This window comes from Pelecanus crispus, chromosome 20 (genome assembly GCF_030463565.1).
Source record: "Pelecanus crispus isolate bPelCri1 chromosome 20, bPelCri1.pri, whole genome shotgun sequence".
In the NCBI taxonomy this organism is placed as follows: Eukaryota; Metazoa; Chordata; class Aves; order Pelecaniformes; family Pelecanidae; genus Pelecanus; species Pelecanus crispus.
Window position 1 is genome coordinate 5638371 of NC_134662.1, and position 13760 is coordinate 5652130.

At 66.3% G+C, this 13760-nt stretch overlaps 1 protein-coding gene across 1 annotated transcript; it reads left to right on the forward strand.

Annotated features, from left to right (window-relative positions):
* The first annotated feature begins 5697 nt into the window (after positions 1 to 5697).
* IL12RB1 (interleukin 12 receptor subunit beta 1) lies at positions 5698 to 10247 on the forward strand. Its single transcript, XM_075723861.1, has 15 exons — positions 5698 to 5945; positions 6295 to 6435; positions 6600 to 6769; positions 6842 to 6993; positions 7521 to 7557; positions 7724 to 7834; positions 7918 to 8000; positions 8080 to 8329; positions 8365 to 8565; positions 8658 to 8759; positions 8886 to 9029; positions 9118 to 9267; positions 9384 to 9480; positions 9562 to 9643; positions 9747 to 10247. The coding sequence occupies exons 1-15, from the start codon at positions 5698 to 5700 to the stop codon at positions 10245 to 10247; spliced, it is 2469 nt and encodes an 822-aa protein (XP_075579976.1).
* The last annotated feature ends 3513 nt before the right edge of the window (positions 10248 to 13760 follow it).

Genomic DNA, 13760 nt, shown 5'->3' on the forward strand with positions numbered 1-13760 from the left:
CCCAGTACATCCCAATACCACTTAGAACACCCCAGCACACCCCAATACACCCCAATGCACCTGCAGCAGAGCACAGCACACCCCAGTACACCCCAGAACAGCCCAGCACACCCCAATACTGCTTAGAACACCCCAGCACACCCCAATACCACTTAGAACACCCCAGCACACCCCAATGCACCTGCAGCAGAGCACGGCACACCCCAGTACACCCCAGTACACCCCAATACTGCTTAGAACACCCCAGCACACCCCAATGCACCTGCAGCAGAGCACGGCACACCCCAGTACACCCCAGTACACCCCAATACTGCTTAGAACACCCCAGCACACCCCAATACACCCCAATGCACCTGCAGCAGAGCACAGCACACCCCAGTACACCCCAGGGCACCCCAGCACACGCACATCAGGTCCCTCCGGTATCGGAGAACACGGCGATGCCATCCCAGATTTGGGCACGACAAGCCCCGGTGCCATCCGCCGCCCAGCCCCGCTGCCCCCCACAGTGCCAGTGCCACGTCCCCGAGCGTGGCCCCCCCGGTGACACCCCGTCCTGCACCCCGGGTGGCCCAGCTCGGGGACTTACGCTCTTCCTCGCCGCGGCAGGCTCAGCTCCTTCTGCAACGAGAAAAGCAAGAAGCAGGGTCAGAGTGTGGCCCCACGGCATCGGGGGGTCCCAACCGTGGCCACGTGCCCGGCAGCATCCTCACTGCCTGCAGCCGGCCCCCGTCACCGGGCTGTCACCGCAGGACTGGTCCCCGCTCACCGTGCCCGGGGTGCTGCGGCTCTGCCGGGCCAGGGGAGGGTGAGAAATCGCTCGCCCGGGGTCAGCACAAGGGGACACCTCCTTCCGAGGTCCCCAGGGCTGGTGGCCCCGTGGCCAGGCCTGGGAGCAAGGGCACGAGGGTGGCGGAGCGGGAGCAGCACCCAGCCGCCTGGCTGGAGTGTGGCCCCGGGGCGGTGGCTGCGCCCTGTCCCTCACCCCGTCCCCCCGACCCTGGGTGTGGGGAGCAGCCGGCAGCCCCTGCGCTGTTTATTTTTCCCGCTGGGAATATTTCTTGCGAGAGCTGTTTGCTCGCAGGTGGTGCAACAGGGCAAAGGGCAGCTGTGCAGGCAGGAACGCTGGCCCACGCCATCCTCCCGGCGCGGTGGGCACTGGCCAGCTCCGGCACGGAGCCAGCACCCACCCGTGTGCCACTGGGCACGCCACAGAGCGCGGCACAGATCCCACCGGCACGCTGCGAGGGGCACGGCGTGACCAGGCCGGTGTGTGCCCCGGCACGCCGCGGGATGCTGGCACACGTGGTGGGCGCACGTGCCGGCTAATGCCCCATCACCGCCCTGATCCTGCGCCCACTGCCACTGCCTGCTAGCCCCGTACCCCTAAGTAGCGTGGGCACATTCCCCACGGGGGCAGGGAGCTCCCCCCATCAGGGGGCACGCAGCAGCACCCATGCATCCCACACCCCCCCGGGGTGCCTGCACCCCATCCTGCTGTCACCCACGCCATGCAGCCCCCGCGGAAATCCCTGGATTGGGGCACGCTGCGACGCAGTGATGCAGCAGCATCGCTATGGCAACGGGTGACATCATGCCTGGGCACGCAGGGACTCGGCAGCCTCGGGGCCCACGGGTGTGCGTCTGCCCCGGGGTGGCGTGGGTGCAGGGGGTGGGTGCCCGGGGCGGGTGTGGGTGTCCCAGTGCACCCAGCATCGCTGGGTGACCCCAGGCCCGGGAATGGGGAAGGGGGTGCAGGGTCTCTGCGTGGAGCAGGAGCCCCCCAGCACCCTCACCGGGCCCTGCTGTCGCCCAGCCCGTTCCTCCACCCACACCCGGGGCCGTGCTGCCGGCCCCTGAGCAGAGGAAGAGGCCGGGAAGGGTCACGCCGAGGGTTTTACTTACTCAGCCAGGCGCAGATGGGACAGTGGGACAGAGGACAGACACCCCTGTCCCCCACGCTCACCCCCACCCCGTGGTGCAGCCTCCCCACCCATCTATGGGTGCCAGGGTGCAGAGTGGTCCTGCGGCACCCAGCACCCATCACTGCCGGGGGCTCTCCGGCCACACTGCATCCCTGGGGACAACCAGAGCATCCCCCGAGGGCCCTGGGGACCCGCGTGGGGCAGCGCCACGGGGCCAGCACCCACGGGGTGCCCGATGCGCCCGTCCAGCACAGTGCATCTCCCATCAGCAGGTCCCGGTGGGAGCCAGGATTAACCACCAGCTGATCCCTGCGGGCATGGCATCGGGGATGGCGTCAGGGACGGCAGCACTGCTCGGCGCTTTGGGATTAGCTCCCTGCCGGGAGCCCCTTCCCACCCCACCGCCATGGGGATACGGGCACGCGGCCATGGTCCCCTGCTGTCCCCGGGGACTGCTGGGAGCGACACCCACGGCCAAGAACCCCGAACCCCACGGCCGTGGCTCCGACCGGCCGCGTCTGTGGGGATGCGGCTCCCGCACCGGGCAGAGCGTGCGGCGGAGCACGGCTGCCCCGCGGAGCTGCCAGCTCGGATGAAGGCAGCGCCGTGCCATCCTCCAACCGCCCAGACAGCTCGGGCCGGGCGCCCCGGTTACTGCGGCTCCGCTCTGCAGATGGGGACGGAGGTGTGAGCTCACCCGGAAAATCGGGCTCAGCGCTCAGCTCTGCCCTCCAAGCATGGCAGCGGGTGCTGGGGTCCCTGTGGGGAGCGGGTGCGGGATGGACAGGGAGGACGGGTGCCCCTCGGCCCGCAGGGTGATGGAGCAGGCGGCTGCTCGGAGGGGCACATGGGTGCCGGCACAGCGGTTCCGCACAGACTGGCATCGTGCGCTGGGCTGGAGGGACCAGGGTGCTCCCATGGGAGCCCCCAGCCCCTGCACAGGCGGGTGCCCCCCCCAGCACCCCATGGCGTGGCTGGGGCTTGTACCCTGCCCCACTCCCAGCGCTGGGTGCCTGGCTCCTGTCCCACCTGTCACACGCTGCTCACCCCCACCCCTCATGCACAGCACCCACCTCTCACACACAGCACCCACCTCACACACACGCACGGCATCCACCTCTCGCACACGCATGGCACCCACCTCACATGCACACAGCACCCACCTCTCGCTTGCAGCACCCACCTCTCACACGCAGCACCCACCTCACATGCACACAGCACCCAACTCTCGCTTGCAGCACCCACCTCTCACACGCAGCACCCACCTCACATGCACACAGCACCCACCTCTCGCTTGCAGCACCCACCTCTTGCACACACCCCCCCAGAGCACCCAACTCCTACACACAGCACCCCACTTCTTGCACACACACACACAGCACCCGGTTCTCACCCACAGCACCCACCTCTTGCACACGCAGCACCCATCTCACATGCACCCACCCCCCGCCCCCGCAGCACCCCCCCCTCGCAGCCCCGCACCCACAGCACCCACCTCACCCCGGGCTCCCCGGGGCCGGGCTCCCCCCGGCTCCCTCCCGCCCCCGCCCCGCCGTGCCCGGGGCCGCCGCCGGTGCCCCGCTGCCCGCGGCCGCTGCCCGGAGCTCACCTGCAGGCCCCGGCGCCGCAGGATGCTGGGCTCGTCCATCCCGCCGCGCCCGCCGCCGCCTCCCGCTGCGCCCGCTCCGCCCGCTGCCACCGGGACGGGCCGCCCGGTGCGCCCGGGGCGCCGCCCAGCGGCCCCGCCGCGTCACCGGACGCGCATCAGCACCGAGCCCGGGGCTGGCACCGCACGGCGCAGCCCGGGGCTGGCACAGCACTGGCACAGAGCTGGCACTGGAATGGCAGCGCACGGCACAGCCCAGGGCCGGCACCGCACGGCACCGAGCCCGGGGCTGGCACAGCACTGGCACGGCACGGGGCTGGCACAGAGCTGGCACGGCACCGCACGGCACAGCCCAGGGCCGGCACAGCATGGCATGGCACAGGGCTGGCACAGTCTGCTTGGCTCAGTACAGCCCAGCATGGCAGGGTCTGGCACGGCACTGGCATGGGCTGGCACAGCACTGGCACGGCATGGGGCTGGCACAGCACGGCACAGCCCGGGGCTGGCACAGCACTGGAATGGCACAGCATGGCACAGAGCTGGCACTGGAATGGCACCGCACGACACAGCCTGGGGCCGGCACAGCACCGAGCCCGGGGCCGGCACCGCACAGCACAGCCTGGGGCTGGCGCAGCACCGAGCCCAGGGCTGGCACTGCACTGGCACGGCATGGGGCTGGCACAGCACCGAGCCCAGGGCTGGCACAGCACTGGCACAGCACCGCATGGCACAGCCCAGGGCCAGCACAGCATGGCATGGCACAGGGCTGGCACAGTCTGCTTGGCTCAGTACAACCCAGCATGGCAGGGTCTGGCACGGCACTGGCATGGGCTGGCACAGCACTGGCATGGGCTGGGACTGGCACAGTCTGCCTGGCTCGGTACAGCCCAGCATGGTGGGGTCTGGCACAGCATGGCACAGGCTGGCACGGCACAGCACAGACTGGGGCTGGCACAGCACTGGCATGGCACAGCCCAAGGCTGGCACAGCACTGCCATGACATGGGGCTGGCACAGCACTGGCACGGCATGGCATAGCACAGGACAGCACAGGTCTGGTATGCACAGCACGGCACAGGGCTGGAACAGCGCGGCACAGCATGGCACAACACAGGATGCCCCAGGGCTGGCACAGCACAGCCCGGGGTTGGCACAGTCTGCCTGGCCCGGTACAGCCCAGCATGGCACGGCCTGGTGCTGGCACAGCAGGGCACAGGGTGGGAACAGGCCCCTTGGCTTGGTGTGGTCCAGGCCAAATCTGTGCCATGGCTGGCACAGCACAGCCCAGCGCTGCCCAGTCCAGTCCAGCATGGCATGGCACAGCCCAGTCTGGCATAGCATGGTCCGGCATGGCCTGGCCCGGTTTAACACGGCATGGCACAGCCCGGCCAGGTACAACATGGTCCTACTGTATGCTGTGGCATGGCAAAGCCTGGCATGGCACAGTTTGGCACGGCATGGTGTGAACCCCCAGCTAGCAGGGCAGGAGGGTGCACACAGCAAGGCGGGAGGGCAGGGGGTGCCAGGGGACCCTCTGTGCTCCCACCCCGGCCGTGCCTGTGGCAGCGGGACAGGGGGGCCTGGCAGCGCTGTCCCGGCACAGGGACGCTCCCGCCACCGCTGCTCCGGCCCCGAGCAAAAGCCGCACAAGGGGACGCTTTCTGCGGGAACAAGGGGACTCTGTGCGCGGCCCTCGGTGCCACCCGGCTCCGCCGTCCCGGGGTCACCCGCCCCGTCACGCGGCTGCCGGCGTCCCAGCGACACCGCGCTCTCCTGCCTCACTGGGGCTTTGTTCGCCTCTGCGGGGGACAAACCGTGCTGGGGATGGGCACAGGAGCCCGGTTTCGGCGAGAGCCGTGCGCACACGTGTGCAGCCAAAAACCCGAACAACCCCCAACCTTGGCGCAGCTGCTTGAGATTCACCCGGTTACGGGCAAGGGATCAAAAACATGCCGTTTGGAAAAAAAAACCCAAAACCAAAAAAAAACCCCAAAAAGCCAAAAACCCTCAAAACCCCAAGACATCTCTTTTGCTTACCTTGCACTTCTCACCAGGCTGGGGCACGCGGCACAACCGGGGCAGGGTTTGGCTGAGTCCCGGCAAGCATGCCGGCAGAAAAAGGAGATATCTTGGTTGCTTTCTCTTTTGGTTTTGGTAAAAGTGAGGTATGCAATCACACCTCACGCTCTGCCCTGCCTGGGAACAGCCGCTCTTCGGCAAGCTTTTAGAAGAGGAAACATCGGGTGCGAGGAGCTGCACTGAGCGCCGGGGCTGCCGCCGAGCTGGGGGGGGACACCCGCCGGGTGCTGGGGGAGCGGGCAGCCAGGACAGGCAGCGGAGCCCCGGATCTGGCGTGGGACACCCCGGGTGCCTGATGCTGGGGTGGCTGCTGGCGGCGCTGGCGTGGGGCGGTAAGTGCTCCTGCGGCGCTGGGAGATGAGAGATAACTTCAGAGAACTTTCAATGAACGATTCGGGGGCGATAAGGCCCGGGGAGCTGTCGCTGTGAGAGAGAGACGCTCACCCAAAACCACAGGGATAGAGTAAAGCCCGGTGAATCCCCGCCGGTGGCTGGCGGGAGTCGGGGCGAGCAGCACTGGCCAGCGCTGCATCCCCGGGGAGGGGGGAAATGGTGTTTTTTGGGTGAGAACCACCAGCGTGGCTGCTCCAATCCTCCGGGCGAGCAACGCGGTGATCGGGCAATGGCTACGCGGCTGCTCCATCCCAGCCTTGCCTGACCCGCCGGGGTTTGGGAGGGGTGGGAGCCACCAGCCGCTGCCCTCTCCTGCAGGCACCGCTGCGGCCCCAGGCTTCTCCTGCTGGAGGCAATGTGGCTCCCGCTCGTTCCTCTGCTCCTGGCCACCCCACGGCCCCGCCGGCAACACCTCCTACCTCCTGACGCTCTGGTGAGTCAGGCACCGTGGTGGGGATGGGCACCGCGTCCCGGGAAGCCCATGGGATGTGTCCGGACCGGGACACATGGGGACACGTACCCTCCACATCCCAAGCCTACCCAGAGGGCGAGAGCTGCCCACCCGGATCCGACCTTGCGCCCGCTCCCCCCCCGCAGCTACGTGACGCCCAGGATGTGCCAGCACTTCGAGGCGGGCGCGAGGACGACGTACACCCTGAAGCATCAGCACGTTTATGTCCTCACCAACGCCACGGCCTGGGTGGAGGCGCGCTGGGGGGACCGCGTCCACAGGACCCCCAACCTCACGCTGTACCTCGACAAGGCCGGTAAGCGCCCGTGGGGCCGGGCTGGGTGCCAGCACCGGCACCGATAACCACGAGACCACCGCGTCTTTGCAGTCAAGCCAGACCCACCGCCTGCCGGGATGCCCTTCACCAAGACCGGTGGCCAGCTGTGGCTGCGGGTGCCGGGGTCACTGTGCCAGCGTGGGGGCTGGCCGCTGCAGTGGGAGGCTCGCTTCCAGAGGACGGGTGACCACAGCTGGACACAGGTAAAAACGCTCTTTGCCGGAGCCGGCAGTGACCGACGGGGCGGTCAATAGCGTTGTGGCAGCCCCGGCAGCCTGGAGAGCGCAGGGGCTCGGTGATGCCACCGTCCCCCCCCAAACCCATCCGTGTCCCATCTGTTTCGCGGCGTTAGCGGCTCTGCCCCATCCTCCTGGCCACAGGATCCCGCTGCCGCCCGTAACAGGATCAGGCTGCGATTCATGGGGATTACACAGGCAAAACCCCAGATTAGACTAATGACGATGACGGATGAAATCTGGCCGCTCGTCCCCAGCGAAACCCCCTGCAGCCGGGGACCCCCCACCCCTCTCGACTGCTGCCAGGAGGGTCCTGGGGCCAGAGCCATGGTCCCCCGGCCAAGGGGACCCTCCCAGCCACCATGTCCCCTGCACCCCCTTTTGCTCTCCCAGCCCCTGGGATGTTCAGGGGACACAGGGCAGCATCTGCGTTCATGTCCCAGTAACGTACCGGTTTTACTGGGCGGGTGCCTCCGTCCCGGGTCTCTCCGCAGGTGATGTGCGAGACAGTGACAGACAAGGATGGCTCAGGTCAGTTTGGGATGCATGGGACGAGCATCTCCCGGCGGTGCTGCCGGGTCCTGATGGGGGGCTCTGCCCCATCCTCCCCCCTGGTCCCCCATCACCTGGCAACGGCCAAAAGCTGGGGAAAAGGGGGGGGTGTCACCCCCCGCCTGACCCTGCCACCCCGCTTTAGTGACCTGCACCCTGGGGGGGGCCGGTGCCTTCGAGGTCCAGCTCCGGTACAAGCCCCCCCACTGGAGCAGCTACTGGAGTGACTGGAGCAGCTCCATCTTCATTCCTGAGGGTGAGGAAGAAGAGAGGAAGCGCGTGGGATCCCAACAGCCCCTGAAAATGCTGGTGGCTCAGCCGGGCTCATTCCTCTCGCAGAAATCCTGGCGAGCCCGGCGCTGAGCTACCAGCTGGGAAAACTAGGGACAGATGGGCAGCGGGTGCTGAGGCTGCGCTGGCAGGTACGGCAGCATCCCCTGGGACCCTCCTGGGCGTCCCCCCGCCTTTTCATCCTCCGAGCCGCTGCCTCTCCCTCCCCAGCGAGCCCCCAAGGAGCAGGGGGACGTCAACTACACGCTGCACGCCCGCATGCTGGCGTGCCACTGCACCGAGCCGGCCGAGGAGGAACCCGTGGTGCTGGGGAGGGAGGTGACGGCGCACAACCTCACCCTCTCCGGAGCAGAGTATGAAATCCTGCTGACAGTGGCCAACGCCGCCGGGACGGGGCCGGCGCAGCAGCTCCGTGTGCCGGCAGAGCTGCGTGCAGGTACCTGCCCCGCGGAAGGACCGAGTGCCCCAGCAGCCTCGAGGGAATTATTTTCCCAGCCATCCCTCGCACCTCCCATTTCATCCCAGATCTCGGCTTCAAGGACATCAGCGTGTCCGGCGGCACCGTGTCGGTGTGGTGGGAAGCACCAAGCCCTGGCTTCGTCTACTGCTTCGAACGGCAGCTGCTGCCAGGAGCCCTGAAACAGGGCTTTTGCATCCAGCGGGATTTCCCTGCCAAGAGCATCCATGTGGAGAGAGGCAAGGGAGCGTCCCAAGGTCCCCGCCCATCTCCCTTGCTTGGGGCCGGATCCTGGCTGGGGTTTAACCAGCTTCCCCGGTTCCTGCCCCAGGAGCACTGGAAGTACCGGCATGTTACCGCCTCGCCGTGCATGGCTGGGACCCAGCGCGGGGCTGGTCCACCTTCGCCCTGCAGCACCACTACGCCAGCAACGGTACGTACGGAAATACAGAGCACCTGCGCCCGATTTAACTGCAAAAAGGGGGGTTCCCAAAATGCTCCCCCATTTTGTTTTGGGTTTTTGTTTTTTTTTTTTGCACTCCCCCACCATCACGTGCAGCCTCGCTGGCCGTGCCCATCCGCATCAACGCCAGCGCCGAGGATGCCGCCGTTCTGTGGTGGACCCCGTCCTCTCGTGCCGCCTGCCCCGGGGCGCTGGCCAAGTACCTCATCTGCCACGTGGCCGAGGGGGACAACGTGACCTGTGAGTGGGACCCCCGCTCCCCGCGGGCAGGAGGAAGGCGCTGCCGGCAACCTGCGGGATTGCCGCCTGCTCCTTATCGTCTGCCCAGACAGCGAAGCGGACGCCGCGGCGTCGCGCTACACCCTCCAAAACCTACGGCCCGGCACAGCCTACAGGGTGGGCGTTTGGGAGGTGACGGCGGAGAGCGGGGGGACCTGCAGCGCTTGGCGGCACTTCCAGACCAAGGCGCTGGGTAATGGCTGGAGACCCCGTCCCCTCCCCGCGGGGTGCTCACCCTTGCCCCGAAACGGCTCCTGTGTCCCACGCGGGGTGCTGGGGAGAGAAATGCCGCCATCCAGCCGTGCCTGTCCCCAGGTCCCCAGGGAGCAGCGCCGAAATCCAACCTGAAGTACCTGGGCATCTCACTCAGCCTCCCCGCCATGGCCACCATCTACCAGCTGAGCAAAAAGAGGTGACGGCAGCACCCTCACCCCCACCCTGCTCTGGCCACCCCCCCCATTACCCACCCCGTCACCAACCACCCCCTCCCCAGGGCTCGCCGCCTCCTCTTCCCACCCCTGCCCAAGCCCGTGGGCAGCAAAGCCATCCAGTTCTCCGCCAGCGAAATGAGCCAGGTGAGATACAAGGTGCAGGAGGGGCCGGATCCTGCACCCCAGCAGGCGCCTGTGCACGGCCCCGGCATGGGGCGTTCCCACCCCAAACACATCCGACCCTTAGGGCCAGCCGCGGCCAGGCTTTGTGGAGCCCTCGGAGAGTTTCAGCCCAGCCGAGCTGCTGCTAACGGAGCTCAACCCCGGCAAGGAGATGACCGACACCGGCACACAGCCCGGCACGCTGCAGCCCAGCCCCGTGGCTGAAGAACCGGCGGTGGCGTGCCCGGCGGGCTGCGAGAAGGAGCTGTCGTTCGCCTACCGGAGGCAGGACATGCTCAGCCCGGCCGGATTTCCACCACCTGGCAGCACCAGCTGCTCCAGCTGCCTAGCCAGTGAGGAGGAGGAGGAGAACAAGGATGAGGAGGAGGACGAGGAGGAGGGAAGGCAGGAGCTGCGCCAGCTGCCGGTCGCCATCGCCCTGCTCATCTCCAACAAACCCATCATCATCAGGGATGAGGAAGGATGGGACCCATCGCTGGAGAACCGGTGCTGTAGCCATCGCCAGGCTAGGGCAGCGGGGATGGACGGCAGGAGGGGGACGAGGGGGGATCCCATGGGATGCTGAGCACCCACGCCGCGGGCTTGTGGTCGCACCAGCGCTTTCAGGGAGTTCTCTGGTTTCCAGGACACGGAAGGCGATGCCTCCAGATGCAGCGCTGTATAGAGCCAGGATCTGGCCATGCACTTCCCACGCCCAACCTGTCACTGGCAATAAATAACGCGGGAAGGCGGCTGCGGAGTCCAGCCGGGGCTGAGGGTATTTCCTCGGCCAGATCAGGAGAAGAGGCAGAGCTTCATCCCGGCTGGCTGCCTCCTGCCGCAGCTGGGGCCAGCATCTCCAGCCCTTGCGGGAAGGGGGCACAAACAGCCCCAGCACCAAACACCGGCTACTTCCAAAATGTCAAAAACACGCAAAAATTAAAAAAAAATTAAAATAAATGAACAAAGCAGCAGGGCTGAGATGGCTTCCCTTGCCTGACCAGGCAGATTACAGCAAGGATTTAGACTGAGGGCGATCCACGGCGCTGCGGAGGATGCAGCCAGGCAGCAGAGCTGGGGTGACGCGGCGCGGGCAGGGACCCCCAGCACCCCTGCACGGGGCCGCGCCGCCGCCTCGGGCCTTATCTGGGCCAGAACTGGAGATGCTGCTGAAGACGAAGAGCGGTTTGCGGTTTTGTCTGCCCTGCGTGCAGGGGCTGGAGGCGTCAGCGTTTACTTGCTGAGAGTGCAAAAAATAAAAAAGGGAAAAAAAAAAAAAAGCCAAAAAAGAATGGGGTTAGTAGCACGGGGAAGTCCGTGGGAAAGGCAGTGCCGGCAGAGCCGCAGTGCCTCTGCCGCAGCTGCTGGCGTACAGCTCAGCCTCCTTGCTGTTGCTTTTAGCTCCGGTCGTGTTTTGCAAGGGATTTCACCAAAATTATGCTCACAGCACCGGCACACGTGGGCGGAAACCGCGCTGATGCTGACTGGAGATAATGCACCGGGGAGCGCAGCCGGGGCGGCACACGGCTGTGTTTCGGCACGTTCCCCCGCGCGACCTCTGGTAGCTGTGGGTGGGTTGGGATTTACGGCTCTTCCCGGCGCTCTGCGGATGGGGACGGCTGCGATGGCGTCACTCCCACGGCTGGGGGTCCTGGCCGGCTGTGTGCGTGCAGGACCCACTGCCACCGTGCCCACCGCCACCGTGCCCACCGGTGTCCGGCACCGCACGTCCCGGGCGTCTCCGCTGCCGGCGGAGCCACGAGGTGGCACCAGCCCCGCATCCCCGCGGTGCTTCCTCACCTCCCGGCAGAGCAAATCCATCTTTCCCTCCCCGCCACACCACCCCATGGGCCCCTGCGTCACCCACAGCCTCCACCCTTGCACCCTAAATCCCTGGGGATGGGCTGGAGGCTGGGGATCCAGCATCCCCCCGGCCCCTGAAACCCAGCCGGAGAGATCAGATTTAGGAATTTTACTGGGATTTGGGCGATGCCGGGCTCGCCGTCGGAGCACACCAGGCCAGCCACGTGCAGAGGAAGTATTCAGTTACCAGCTCAGCGCAGCACGCACTCAGGTTTCAGCCCCAGCCCCTGTTTACCGTCTGTTTTTGGGGCCGGAGCAGCGAAGGAAGCGACACCGGGATCACGGCTGGGCACAGTTGGGTGGTGGTGGTGGTAAACACATTGCCCGGCTCAGGGCCAGCACCGCCGCCGGTTAATCGTTCCTGTTCATGGAACAAGTTCATGCCAGGACAGCCAGTCCCGACTGCTGCGTTAAAAACAACCTGGGGATGGGGGGGGGACGGGAGACCCCCCCATCACCCCCGTGGGGTCACCCTCCGGGGATCCATCCCACCCGCAGCACCACTCACGTCCCCCCCGACGCCTTCGGGAACAGCCCCGTCCCCACCGACGGCCCCGCGCATCCTTTCCCACACATGTCCCGAGTTGGCCGGTGCTCTGCTGGGAACACGGTGCCGCGCAGAGCCCACGGGCGATGTGCCGGGGAAAACTAATTAAGCTGGCCTTGCCAATTAGTGTGAGCAAGCGGCTCAGGACTTTCTAATTAGTTTAAATTTCACAGGACTGTTTTCCAAATGAGTCTCTGGGAGCTGCTCTCAGCCCAGCAACCCAAGGACAGCCGCTGGGTCAGCTTTTGCAGCCGGGATGTGACCTTGCCCGCTCCTCCATCCGGATCCGACGCCGCGCAGGACCCAGACGTGCCGCAGGGCATCGGTTACGCCCGGCGAGAGCCACCACCACGCGCTGCCTGAGAACGGGCAAGTCATCACACCGAACGGGCAACGCCTCCTGAGACAGCTCTGGGGTAAGCGGCAAAAAGCCACCGCCACGGGGAAAATAAAGCTCAGCCCAGCACGGGAGGATGGCGGGAGCGTGGCCGGACCGGCATCAATCCCAAAGGCACCCTGAGCCGTGGGGTCCCCCCAGCTTTGGGGTCCCCCCGGGTGAGCAGAGCCGCCGCAGCCATCCACACGCGTACCCTGACACCTTTACAGGCAGCTAATTTAAGACCCACTGCCTTTTATTTTTAGAGGACAACATCTGATTATGTCCTGCGATGCCTTTTTATATTGCCTGATACGCCAACTATTTCTGTACGGCTGTTTACACCCACCGGTGCCACCGCTGCCCAAATGCCGAGGGTGCTGCCGGCCAAGGCGAGTACTGAGCATCCCTGCCCCAAGTGGGAAAAACCTCCCCCTATTCCCTCCCTATTCCGCAGAGTCCCGGCGACGTGGCCCCAAAAGCAAATGGCATCAGGGATGCGCACGGGTGGATTTACCCCGCGCTGCCTCGGCTCGCTTTTGCGAAGCGGAAAATTCAGCGCTGCATCCTGATAAAGCACGCGGCGCAGCCAGCCGGAGCTGCGGGAAGATGCTCGGAGCCTGAGGATTTGCTTTGGGCTCCCTGATTTTGGGGGATTCATGCCCAGGCCGGCACCAGAGGAAAACCATAAAGCAGCCGTAGGGGTTTGCTATGGCCCCACCAACACCAGCTCTTGGGGGGTCTGAGCCCCCGGGGAAGGCAGGATCCATCCCTGCGGGTCCAGGCTGGGATCTTGCTCCCGGATCGAGGGGTTTAACCTGTTTCCCAGCCCCGGGGAAATGCAGCCCCGCAGAGCAGCAGCCTGGTTTTAGCATGGGCAGCAGAGAAGGTTGCAACCCTGCAGCCCCTTCCCTTGTCCATCCTTCTCGCAGCCCCTTCCCTCATCCGTCTGTCCCTCTCGCAGCCCCTTCCCTCGTCCGTCTGTCCCTCTCGCAGCCCCTTCCCTCATCTGTCCGTCTGTCCCTCTCGCAGCCCCTTCCCTCATCTGTCCGTCTGTCCCTCTCGCAGCCCCTTCCCTCATCCGTCCGTCTGTCCCTCTCGCAGCCCCTTCCCTCGTCCGTCCGTCTGTCCCTCTCGCAGCCCCTTCCCCACACCCCTTCTCCCTCCCCGAGCCGAGAGGAGCCGATGCCAGCGAGGTGCCTGAGCCCAGCCGGACCACGAGCCATGGCAGGGAGCTGGATTATTTGCCGGGCAAAAAGCCACCGCTGCCACCACCTACACAATGCCAGCCACTCCCGGGGGGATTGGGTGAC